Source organism: Emydura macquarii, unplaced genomic scaffold (assembly GCF_026122565.2).
Source record: "Emydura macquarii macquarii isolate MOO-44397 ecotype Brisbane River unplaced genomic scaffold, CSIRO-AGI_Emac_v2 contig_2768, whole genome shotgun sequence".
Lineage (NCBI taxonomy): Eukaryota > Metazoa > Chordata > Testudines > Chelidae > Emydura > Emydura macquarii.
Window position 1 is genome coordinate 33,485,982 of NW_027132905.1, and position 13,277 is coordinate 33,499,258.

General features: G+C 50.1%; 1 protein-coding gene across 1 annotated transcript in view; it reads right to left on the reverse strand.

The window, feature by feature from the left end:
• PCDH12 (protocadherin 12) overlaps nt 1-13,277 on the reverse strand; it is a 36,213-nt gene that overhangs the window by 19,225 nt on the left and 3,711 nt on the right. The window contains exons 3-4 of the mRNA XM_067566382.1: nt 4,478-7,284; nt 3,624-3,718 (exon numbers count right to left, since the gene is read on the reverse strand). Of these exons, the coding sequence (XP_067422483.1) occupies nt 3,624-3,718; nt 4,478-7,284 (2,902 nt within the window). The remainder of the gene's footprint in view (nt 1-3,623; nt 3,719-4,477; nt 7,285-13,277) is intronic.

A 13,277-nucleotide genomic window follows, 5' to 3' on the forward strand; every position in this document is an offset into this window, starting at 1 on the left:
CTGGGTTCTGTCATTCACTTCCTGGATAGTTCAGGGCAAGTCCCTGACCCTCTTTCCAGAGATCTACAAAAGGGAACACTATTACCGTGCCAGCTGCCTGGGCAGCTGTGCTAGCCCCAGCTCAAGCCCAGTATTTATTATGAAGACCCCTCCTGACCCTCACTCCCTCAGCTGTGTGCACTCTTTGCATCCTTTCCCTCTTGGATCTGAGGGTTTTTACCACCAGAAGAGAGCCTTTTTCCAGTTAGGCTCATGTCACTTTGGAAGCAGTATGTGCTATACCATAAAAGGCCCTCTCATTCCCAAATACCTGTCCACACTGTGAACTAGACCAGTAGAATTATCACAGTATAGTCATGCTAGGACATTTCCCCATGTAGACAATGCTCAGTCACTCTTCACCCTCTTTTCTCACCTGCTGTCACTCCCCTATGCTAGCGCTATTCAGTTTCTCCTGCTTCCTCTCCTCCAAATCTCTATGGAGAAGGAATCAAGGTCCAGAGCTTCAATGGTATTTAGGCTCCTAACTTCCACTGAAATCAATGGGAGTTAGGTGCTTAAACATCACTGAGTATCTGGGCCCTAGTCACCACTGCTTTCTAGGAGACCCTAGCACCCTATTTCAGGAGGGCTCTCCCAGCGGGGCTCACCCAGCCTGATCTCCCTTTGGCCCCTTTATTTCATAAGAACATAATGGCCATACTGGGTCAGACCAATGGTCTATCTATCCCAGTGTCCTGTCTTCCAACAGTGGCCAGTGCCAGATGCTTCAGAGGGAATGAATAGAAAAGGTAATCATCAAGTGCTCCAGCCCATCAGCCATTCCCAGCCTCTGAGAATTCCCATTTCTCCCTTCCCGGCCATCACACGAGAAGAGGAGGAAAGTTGGAGCCCCAGTGACACAGTGGAGTGTGGGTGGCACATGGAGCAGTTTGGTGGTGGACAGGGAGGAGGCAGAGGAGGTTTTGGGTAGCTTAGAGCTATCAGTGGGAAAGTAGAGAGAAAACAGTACCTACTCCTCCCTCTCCTCAGCCAGGCACCCTTCTTCCTCCTCCTTGCCCACCACCCTTGTCCTTCACAGATGAGGACCTAGGCCTAGAGCATGCTTCAGGAAAGGGTAGAGCTGGGGGTGACACACCTATTAGCTCCTGGCTGCCTTCACTGCTCCTTGTTCATGTACTTCCCAGCCTGTGCCTGCAGGCCCGGCTCCTCGGTGCGCCTTTGACGGTCATAGACTCAGACTATAAGATCAAAAGGGACCATCATGTTCATCTAGTCTGACCTCCTGCATAACACAGGCCACAGAATATCACCCATCGACTCCTATAATAAACCCCTAACCTAAGATTGAGTTATTGTAGTCCTCAAATAATGATTTAAAGACTTTAAGGTACAAAGAATCCACTAGCAGGTGACCCATGTCCCATGCTGCAGAGGAAGGCGAAAAAACCCCAGGGCCTCTGCCAATCTGCCTTGGGGAAAAATTCCTTCTTGACCCCAAATATGGTGATCAGTTAAACCCTGAGCATGTGGGCAAGACTCACCAGCCAGACACGAAGAAAGAGTTCTATGTAGTAACTCAGAACCCACCCCATCTAACATCCCTTCACAGGCCATTGGGCATATTTACTGTTATTAATCTAAGATCAGTCAATTGCCAAATTAGGCTGTCCCATCATACCATCCCCTCCATAAATTTATCAAGCTCAGTCTTGAAGCCAGCTAGGTTTCTTCCTCCCATTGTCTCTGTACCCTCTGCTCATCCTGGGGTCCTGGGAGGATCCTGGCTGTGGTTTGGCCACTCGCAGCACTCCCTGGAGCCAGTATGTCAGACTGCATAAAGGGAAGGGCTGACTCCCCTGTGCACTAGGTAGCAGTGGGAGGGCAGGTGGCAGCATGTCGCAGGCCTGGTGAGCAATCCTCAAGGAGATTGCCCTCCTGCTCACAGCCATAGTGATCCAGTTGGCCAGCTGCTCCCAGAATATTATTGTTATTTATTAAGTGCTAACAGAGAACTGGGAACAGAATAGGGCACAGGGGAGGGTCCAGTACCTGCTCCAGGATTTCTAGGTTTGTATTCAGTAGGACGTGACCTTGTGTTAGGACATGGCAGGCCCCAATCTTGCAGGCAGCGTAGGTGCAGCAAGCGCACTCAGCATCATGTCAACAAGCCACAGCATGTCTTGGGGGTTTACCTATGAACAAACTCCAGTGCTGAGCTCACTTAGCATTGCCTGTGCTGCCCAGCATGCTTAGCCTGACTCCTCACTCATGCTTCAATGCATTGTTGTTCCCTAGTAAAGATGAACCCAAGGGTGCTGGGTTCCAGACTTCATGGGAGTGTGGGATTACACAGGAAGGAGGTGACGGGATTCTGGGAGGAGGGGGAATAGCATGGAAGAGGCAGCTGGATTCATTGGGGAAGTGGGAAAGGAAAGGGGAGTGGCTGGGGTGGGGCAGAGCTGGGTTTGGGCTTAAAGGGGAAGAACTTGATAAAGAAAGGCAAGTGGAAGGCAGTGGGGATGATGCCGTGCAGGCATGGGCCGAGAGGCTGCAGTTGTGGAGGCAGAAGATCCAGACAGCATGGCACAGAGGGCTCCCTCCCGCCCGGTCCCACCAGAGATTTGGCCTCTGCATACGGCACTGGTGGGGCCAGCACTGGACTGTCTGCCGTTCTGGTGGCCTCATTGTAAAAACAATGTTGAAAAACTAGAGAGGTTGCAAAGAGGAGCCACAAAAATTATGCGAAGGCTGAAGAAAATGCCTGACCGTGAGAGACTGACAGAGCCCAATCTGTTTAGTTTGTCTAAAGATGATTGAGAGGTGACTGGATCACACTGTCACGCTTCCCACCCCTCCCCCCACTGTCCCTGCAACCTCTCACTGTCTCTCCCCCTCCCCCGTCTTGCATACCTCTGATAGTCTGTTTCCCTCTCCCCAATCTCTCTCAGGTTTCTCTCCTTTCCCCCCAATCCCGCTCAGTCTCTCTCCTTGTCATCGCCTCCTTTGGGGCTTCCTTTTCTCCCTCACTGGCCAAGACCTTCTTGCCCTGCCCTGCCCTGCCCTGCCTTCACTTCCCCCTCCTTGCTGCTCTTCTCACCAAGTCCCTTCCACTGGGTGTGGACGCTGCAGCAGGCTTTGGGCTGTCTCCTCCCAGTTGCCCTTTGGTTCTTCCTTCCCCCTCAGTGCGCTCTCTCATACCCACCCCCCCCGATGGCGGCCATGTTCTCTCTCTCCAATCCGGCCCCTCTCCTAGCCATGCCAGTGGCTGCTGTCCCACAGCGGCTCATGCAGGAGAGAAATGCAACAATGTTGGTGCCTGGGGCAAGGCTACAGGCAGTACCACATGAGAGTAGGGCCCAAGGGACCAGCCAATATGCATGGGGCTGTGGCTTGGTCCTTGGGGACGTCCCAGTGAGTCAGTCCTGTTTCCTCGTCCCACTCATCTACAAATATGGGTATGCGGAACAGGGAGGCAGCACACAGGCTTGTGGCTGTGCTGGCAGCCAGACGCATGGAGATCTGCCCTCTGGAGGCATTTGGAGCTGACGTCTCCTGGCAAAGGCTGGGGAGAGGCAACCAGGGGCACTAAAGCACAGGGACTAGCTGTGTGCAAGTCTTACCTGCTGCCATTCTTGGCTGTGTATTTGTTTCCCCTGTGATTTGGTTTGGGCTGGAACTGGCCCTGGTGCAGCAGAGACAGCAGCTGAGAGATTTGCTGTAAGACAGGAAGAGTCTGTTGCTTGCATGCAGTCACCACTCAGGATGCTTCCTGTCAGGATGTCCCTGTCTCACTGGGCTGGCTTTTTATAGTGTTTCCTTCTCTTACACGTTGTTTGGCATTCCCACTTGGAGACTGTGCAGCAGAAGAGTGAGCAAGCAGTCCCCCTGTATCTCCCGCACTGCCGCCCCCCCGCCAGTGCCCTCAAGCCCCATCACCCGCAGCTCTGCACATCCCTCTCACTCCCTTCGCAGCATGGACTGTATTCAGTTCCTCCTACACTTGGGAGAACATCACTCCATTTCTCCCATGATCCAGGGTGACCAGATGTCCCAATTTTATAGTGATAGTCCTGATATTTGGGGCTTTGTCTTATATGGGCGCCTATTACCTCTCACCCTGTCCTGATTTTTCACACATGCTATCTGTTCACCCTCCTCCCATCACCCCCTCTCTGTGTGACAGCCCCCATCCCTCCCTCAGCTCCCTGGCTGTCCCTGCAGAATGCACCCAGTCGGGGGAGGGGATTTCGGTACCCCATCCCCTGTCAGCCCCTAACATGCCCCAGCACGCTCCCAAATCTGCCTGCCATCTGTGCTGTGTGAGGAGAGCCTGGCTCCAGGCTGTAACCTGGAACATTTACCCAGACAGGACAGGTCAAAGTCTGCCCTCAGTGAGCACTCTCCATGCCCACAAACTCACAGGAGACTACGACTGTGGCCCTTCAGTCTAACCCAGTAGGGAGGCAGCTCCTACCTGAACAGGAGGCGACTCCATAGCAAGTTCTCCCGTGGGGTCCTGCTCAGCAAGTGCCACCATGGACAGCCTCACTAGACTTCTCAAGAGGTGCTGGTGGGGATGGGCGGCCCTGGGCCCTGCATCTTGCTCAGTAGTTCTCTGCCTCTTCAGAGTCATGGCTGAGGGTTGGTTAGTCGGCAGTGGGAGGTCACAGTTCTGATCTCCCAAAGGTCTCAGTTGCGGGTTTGCTAAGCTTTTGGAAGGGGTTTGTGCATCTTGAAGGCTTGGGCTCTCTTTGGATGCATTTCTTAGCCTGTGCGGGTGGAAGGGTCTGCATTGGATTGCAGGGAAATTGAAGGCATCTCTCTGTTCAGCTGGACCTTTCTGGTTTCTAAGGGTCCTGTAAAGTGTGGGCGTTAAATGAAATGGAGTCTGCAATGGCTCATCCCATGCACTTTCCTTCAGCAAGGCTTCTTCACAGGAGCGAATTTGCTCAACCTCACTCTGCACAGCTTGCCTGTTTCTGAGTACAGGGACTAAATATATGTCTGTTTTCTGAATGTGTTTTTGGGGCTTCTTGAGCTGCTGCTGTCTGTGGGCATGTTCTGCTTCCCTGCAGTTGTAGGCCATGTTATCTTTCTTCTCTCGTTTGCAGATAGACACAATTAAAGCTAAAACAAGAAGAAAAGTTCCTAATAGCACAGCAAGGCAGATAACAGTCACCATGGATTGGCTCAGCCTCTGAGAAGCCTGGGCTGAGTTTGTCAGCTGGTCAAGATGATTTCTGAAAATTAACTGCACAAGTGCTTTAGCCTGCAGCGGTGAGTTCCCTTGATCCCGCACCAACACTCCCAGTTCCCATTCACTTCCAATGAGGCTGCTGGCATTGCTGCTGTTGATAAACACTTGCCCTGACAGTGGATCAAGGACAAACAAACTGGCATCATTCCCACTCAGGATGTCATAGTGGAGGTTCCCATTCAGGCCAGAATCTGCATCACTGGCAGCAAAGGTGAATAGCAGGGGAGCGTTTGAACTGGGTGTCGGTGTCATGGTGGTTACTGCTGTACCTTGGGGGTTGTGGTGCCCTGAGGATGTCCATAGGCATCCAGTCTGTGCATTAACTAGAACAGTGAGCCTTGCTTTGCCCTCCACCAGCACTGGCTGCATGATCACTGGGGGATTATCATTCCTATCAAGCAAACTAACCCTAACAGAGACATTGGACACAAGTCTGGGGTGACCCCCATCTTCTGCTTTCACTAGGAATTCAAGACTTGTTATTTGTTCATAATCAAAAGCTCTGAGCGCAAAGATTTCACCAGTTTTGGAATCAACAGAGACCAAATCTGAGACAAGGGAGTCCTGGATGCTATACGTGACTTTTCCATTAAAACCTATGTCAGCATCATGGGCTTTGACAGTAATCAAGTAGGATGGAGGCACATTATTCTCAGCAATGGTGACATCATATGTAATTCTTTCAAACAATGGTGGGTTGTCATTGACATCAATGATGTATATAGTGAGGTGTTTCCTCCTGGCTAAGGAGAGGTTCCCATTGTCCTGGACCGTTAATGTCAGATTATATTCTGCCCACCTCTCCCTGTCCAATATGGCATTGGTTAGCAGCATATAAGTGTATGTGTTGGTCCTTTTCAATTTGAAATGCTCATGTCCTTGACTAAGATAGCAATGCACCTGTCCATTGTTTCCTGAATCGGGATCACTTGCTGTCACCAGAGCAACAAAGCTGTCCTTAGGAAGAGCTTCAGATAGCATTGGCCCCTGGGCAGCCCAAGTGATGTGTACATCTGGGGCATTGTCATTGACATCCAGAACCTTGATGAGGATCTTGCAGTGTGCTGGCATAGGGTTGGCTCCTAGATCCCTGGCTTGCACATCAACTTCATAGGTATGATTTTCTTCATAGTCCAATGGGTGTCTCAGAACTACACTGCCTGTCTTGGCATCAATGCTGAACATGTTCAACACCTCTAGTGGAGCATGTTTACTGAATGAGTATTCTATCTCCCCATTGGGACCCTGGTCTGGGTCAGTGGCTAAAAGGTTTATAAGAATTGTACCAGGCAAAGTATCTTCCCAGATTTCCACTGTCAAAGAACTCTCTGCAAACACAGGGCTGTTATCATTGGAGTCTAAAACAATAACCCTCACTAAGGCTGTGCCTGATTTTGGTGGGTCTCCATGATCAAAGGCAGTCAGTACTAGATCAAAACAAGAGCGGAGCTCTCTGTCCACTTCTTTAACAACCACAAGTTCTGCATGTTTAGTTCCATCAGATCCAGAGATTACATCCAAAACAAAGTGATCACTGGGTGATAATGAGTAAGAGCAGAGGGCATTGGAGCCAGTGTCTGGGTCAAGTGCTCGATCCAGTGGTATCCGTGTTCGTAGGGATGCACTCTCTGATATTTCTAATTCCAGCTCAGGTTTTGGAAATTGGGGTGCATGATCATTAATGTCCAAGACCTGAATCTCCACGTGGATTAAAGCCAAGTGTTCGGCAGCCAGAACATCAAAAGAGACAAAGCATGGATCATTGTGCCTGCATAGCTGCTCTCTGTCCAACCGTCCTGCCGTGCTAAGCAAGCCATCTTCAGACCCAACACAGATAGGGAGCTCCTTAGGGAAATGCAGCTGCTGGAAGGTCTCTACTGGTTCACGTCTCTCCTCCCAGCTCAAATCCTCAGACAATTTCCCTAGCACAGTTCCACTTGGCACTTCTTCTAACACTTTGTATTGCACTGTAAAGGGGGCCACCTCCTGGCAATCCACACAGAAGAAAAAGTACCAGCATAACACTGAAAATTGAAGCAGAAAACGTGACAGCAAAAGCATGCTTCTGAGAAAGCCAACCACACTGCTGCTCAGCCCCAAGACAGATGGTTTTGTCCTCCAAACTTTGCACACCCAGACCAAGCTTAAAGAACCTGCAAATCATTTCTGTTTTCACCCAAGGGCAGTCCCATTTTCAGATATCATCAGTGCATGTTACCAGCTGAAGGAGGAACAGAAATCCCAGACAAGTTCAGCTACATTAAGAAAATCCCCACCTTTTCCACAGTGCCCAGACGAACAGGTAAGAGATGCAGCTGCTATCCAGGCTGAAAAACCTCAGTGTGGGGGGGAAGACAGAGGAGTTTTTGCAAGTACCGGCTGACTTTGCAGTCTGCTGCCTGCCAGCACTGGGAAGCAGAACAACTGCCGTTTCCTAGGGAAACCCCACCTACAGGAAAAGGGAGGAACAAGAGTATCAGCACAATGCCTTCCCAATAGTGGTGAGCTTTGGGGTTAGCTGCTATGGGGCTCTGGGACAGGTTTGGATATTCATAGAGTTTAAGACCAGAAGGAACAATTATGATAATCTCATCCGCCCTCCTGCAGAACACTGGCCAGAGAACCTCCCCAGTAATTCCTGCATCAAATCCCTAACTTCTGTGTGAGCTACAGCAGACCTTTGAGAAAGACATTCGGTAATGACTTAAAGACTGGCAATGATGCAGCATTCTCTGCATCCCTAGGTAAGTTGTTCCGATGGTTAATTCCCACCACTGCTAAAAATGCGAGCATTGGCCTGAATGCATGGAACAATCTGTGTGGTACAGAGTCTGAGCAGGCCCAATGAATGAAGAGAGACAAGCGCCTGAGCATGAGTCACAAATGCCAGCACACTAGGGAGGAGCCACCTCAGCTAGCCAGTGGGAGATGACAACAAAAGCCCCACCCCTCTCATGCTGCAGCAGGTACCTGTCTCTTCAGTTCACAGCCAGGAACCCTCTTCGGAGTTAGGTGCCTTATGCCATTTTAGCAAGCAGCTGGGGAGAGAGAGGAAGGCATGCTTCCTTCAGAACTTTAGCCCAGTGGTTAGGGTAGTCACCTGAGGTGTGGGAGACCCCTGCTTCAAGTCCCCCGTCCTTCTGAGGGCAGGAAGGGAGTTGAACAGGGACCTGCCGCCTCTCAGATGAATGTGCTAACCACTGAGCTAACCAGTCTGTAATGAGGCTCTCTCCTGTTGAAGCCAGTGCACTGTGGATAAATAATTAAAGAGTCAGGGGAGCAGGGGGACTAGATCCTTGGTCGCTCACATGCTGTGTGAGTGTGCTAACCCCCAGACTACAGAATCTTTTGCAGGAGTGTGCACTCGCTCTCTCTGCCCCACCTCCTGATAATCCCCTACAATTCACCCACAAGCTCATAGCCCCTCCCCCCCATACCCTCTCTGTGCAGCTCCAAGTATACCCCACAATTCTCTCACCTGGGCCTGCTTCATTGCTCCTCTGGCCAAGCTTCACTGCTGTCCTTCTCCCTTCAACATTTCAGTCACCACCTCCATCCCTGACCCTCTCTGCTCTTGCTCCTTGGCACTGTGAAACCCCCAACAATCCCCCTGCTAAACAGCAGCCATTATCCCTCAAGGCCGTTCTTGGTCCAGATGTCATTAGCCCCCCAGCTCTGTAATGCTCTAGGTGTCTGTGTGCCTCTATGCAGGGACTGCAGGCTCCTGCTGTCTTCACCTTCATCCTCTCTTCACCCCTTCTGACTTGGTCCCAACCCTGTGTCCTGCTTAACTTTGTGCAGATGAGCAACATCAGTGATTTCAGCTTCTCCTGTGCATGAAAGTGTGTATGGGGATTGGGCTCTGCAGCTTTTAACGCCCACTGTTTCTCTGACAGAGCCAGGCAAGTGATACAGAAATAACACTGAACTGTGCCCTACCTCACTGCCTCCAGCCCTGCCCCCACACTGCCGAACCCTGCACTGACCCAGCCACCTCACTCAGCTAGGGCCCCCACCCCAACCTGTCCTTCCTTGGCACCCAAATCTGCCCTTTCTCCGGACACCTGGCTCTCCCTACACTGCCAGCACTACCAGCCGCCACCCTTCCCCACTGCATCACCTCTGCCTGGCAGCCACCCCTTCACCTGAGCCACATCACAGCCTGCTCCCAAACTCGCCCTCCGCACCACACCAGGCCATCCTTCAGCAGTCATTTTCGCCTGAATCCAACCCCAGGCTGCCCCAAGTACTGCACTACACAACCTCTAGCCCCAACACCAGGCCAGATTCACTCACAGCTGCCTCTCCCTGACCACTCCCTCTGCCCCACCACTTTACACCATTATTTGCATGAGCTGCATGTGATTCCTGCCTTTGGGGAGGCTGGGCAGTGGGGGACCTGGACCATTACCCTACCTCCTGCTCTGCCCCTGCTTGGCCTCCTCCCCCCTGAGACCTTGCCCACACTTCATTCCTGCTCCACCCTAGGCCCTGCTCCCACTCGACCCCCTCCCCCGATGGACCCTAACTAGAACTCTTTGCCCCTCCCCCGAGGCCCCCCCAACTTCCACTCATGCCTCTTCGCCCCTCCCCCTCTGCTCGTGAGTCTTCATCCCCTCCCCCGAGGTCTCCTCCCACCTGCCACTTGTGCCTCTTCACCCTCTCCCCCAAGAGTCATGAGTGGCAGGCGGCGAGGGGTCGAGTGGGAGCAGGACCTGGGAGGGAGTGGGGTGGAGCATGGGCAGGGCCTTGGGGGGAAAGAGGCAAAGCGGGAGCTTTCAGCAGTCCTCAAGCCTCTGATACCCGCTGCCCATCATTAATTGCTTTCTCTGCACTTCCTGCCCATGTGCTCCTCCCTGAGCCCCACCCTGAACAAAAAGCCTGTGTGCATCCCACATGCTGCCCCACCACCCAGCTGGCCTCATCTCCCAAACATGCCCTGCTCTCAGCCATGAGGGTCTGATAGCTGCCTCTGCCCAGCCTGTCCCTGCTATTGCCCCTAATGCTGTTCAACCTCTGTCCTGTGCTTGCTGCCCAAGCCTGTCCCAATGGTTGGCCTGTCCCAGTACCAGGTATATCCCGACTGCTGCTTGTCACACCACATGCCTGGCCTCAACATCCAAACCTGACCCACCCAATGCCACCCCATTGCTGCTCCTACAACTGTCCCTTTCCCACTGCTGCTGAGTCCCCATTGCTGGCTGTGCCCTTGCAGCCTGCTGTGATTATATCACTATCCCAACCCCATGGCTTCCTCTGCCCCCCAGCTGCCCATCACCACACCATGCCCCACTGCTGCCATCTTTGACCTGGCCCCTTAAGCCCATCCTTCCAAGCAGTTTCCCTTGCACATCCCCAGGTGTATCTACCACATTTACTCCTCTATCCACACCACTGCAATTCCCACTCTTCTCTGTCCCTCCTCGGCTTCTGCCTTCACAGCCTTTCTAGGCATCATTGCCACCTCTGCCCTCTCCCGTACTTGGCCCATCTCTACGCCTGTTCCACCACTGCTCCCATTGGGACCCATTTCAGAATGTGGATTTTGCCCTCAGCTTCAACCTAGTACTTACCCAACCCTTGGTTAGCTCTTCCTGTCCTCGTGTTAACTTCAACTGCAAACTCTTCAGAGCAGGAACTCCGGCTTTAAATACTTTTTAAAGTGTTTCATGGGCATCCAAGGTACTTAATACTACTAATAATTAATCCGCTTTCCCTAGCCTATACTGTTGGCACACAGCCTCAAATGCTACCTTCTCCCCTGCCCTATCCTACCCTACCCAACCTCATCCTGCAGCGATCCCCCTTCTCCCCCGAGGAAGGCTAATCTGTGGATAAGGTGTTGGTCTGGGCATCAAGACACTTGCATTCTATTCCTAGCTGCATTACAAACACACTGGGTGAACTTGACCAGTGCCAAGTACAGCAGGACAGTTACCTCCTGTTTCTTACATATGACACTCTTGTTAATACATCCCAGAATAATATTAGCCTTTTTTACAAGTGCATCACATCGTTGTCTCATATCCACTACAACCCCCAGGTCCTTTTCAGCAGTGCTACCGCCTAGCCAGTTATTCCCCATTTTGTAGTTGTGCATTTGATTTTTCCTTTCTAAGTGAAGTTCACTTGTCTTTATTGAATTTCATCATGTTGATTTTAGACCAAATCTCTAATTTGTCAAAATCATTTTTAATTCTAATCTTTTCTTTCAAAGTGCTTGCAACTCCTTCAAGCTTGGTGCCATCCACAAATTTTATACACATACTCACCACTCCTGCTGGGAATTTGGTAAAAAAAAGAGAATGATAATTTGGAATCATTTATGAACTCCTTATGAGATGCCCAAAAGCCACAATCAAGGAAGACAACTGTACTGGTTAAAAAAATCTGATCTGCTTTAGAGATGAAGTAAAGGCAAATATAAAAATATATATAACAAATGGGAAGTTCATAGTAATGTATATAAATCAGAAGTTAGGAAATGTAGAAAACTGATAAGGGAAACAAAGGGACACAAGGAAAAATCTATGAGAATGGGTTTTAAAAAATATATTAGGAACAAAAAGAATCCTGACAATGGTATTGGCCTATTACTATTTGGAAATGGTAGACTTATCAATAATACTGCACAAGTGTTCAATAAATATTTCTGTTCTGTATTTGGGGAAAAGATAGATTATGTGATCTCAGCTTATGGTGATGATAACGCTTCAAATTCCACTAGTATCTCTAGAGGATGTTAAATGGAAGGTTCTAAAGTTAAACATTTTAAGATCAGGAGGTCCAGACAACTTACATCCAAGATTTTTAAAAGAGCTATCTGAGGAGCTCGCTGGACCATTAATTCTGATTTTCAGTAAGCTGTGGAGCACTGGGAAAGTTCCAAGAGACTGAAAAAAGCTAAGGTTGTGCTACTATTTTAAAAGGGTAAATGAGACGAACCAGGAAATTATAGGCCTGACAGCCTGACATCAATCCCACACAAAATAATGGAGTGGCTGATTCAGAACTAGATTAATAAAAAATTAAAAGAGATTAATGTAATTAATGCAAATTAACATGGGTTCATGGGAAAAGAGCCTGTCTAACTAACTTGATATCTTCTTTTTTATGAGGTTACAAGTTTTGACTGATAAAAATAGTAGTGATGATGTAATATACTCAGACTTCAGTAAGGTGTTTCACTTGGTACCACACAACATTTTTGATTAAAAACTAGAATGAATAGAATTAACATGGCACACATTAAATAGATTAAAAAGTGGCTAACTGATAGATCTCAAAATATAGTTGTAAATGGGGAATCCTCGTTGAGCAGGTGTCTTTCCGGTGGAGTACCGCAGAGATTGGTTCCTGGCCCTAAGCTGTTTAACATTTTTATCAGTGATCTGGAAGAAAATATAAAATCATCACTGATAAAGTTTGCAGATGACACAAAAATTGGGGGCGTGGTAAATAAGGAGGATGACAGGTCATTGATTCAGAGAGATCTGGATCGCTTGGTAAATGGGAAGCAAGCAAACAATAGGTATTTCAATATGGCTAAATGTTAATATATACATCTAAGAAAAAAGAATCTAGGACATTGGTTCCCAATTTTTTTGGCTTGAGGGCCACAGATATCCTTTTTACAGCCCTGGAGGGCCACCAATCTCCACCAGCAGGGCCGCCCCCCAACTGCAGCCAGACAGAAGGAGTCTCCCTGACTGCAGCAGGGAACCCACATGTGTCCTGTAGCCCTGTGCGATCCACCTGGGTCCCTAGGCAGTGGCTCCCATCTGCAGCCAGGGGGACAGGAGATCAGTGCACCCCTTCCTCTGGCTCCAGCAGGGACCCCAGCACCTGGGGACCTAGGCAGAGTGATTTGCCATGCTCCCTGCTACAGTCAGAGGAAGAGGACTGCTGATCTCTCATCCCCTTAGCTGCAACAAGGAGCCTGTACCGGTCTTTTAGTCCCTCCAAAACGCACTCCGCCTGGGTCCTTAGGCAGCAGCTCCCTTCTGCAGCCAGCAGG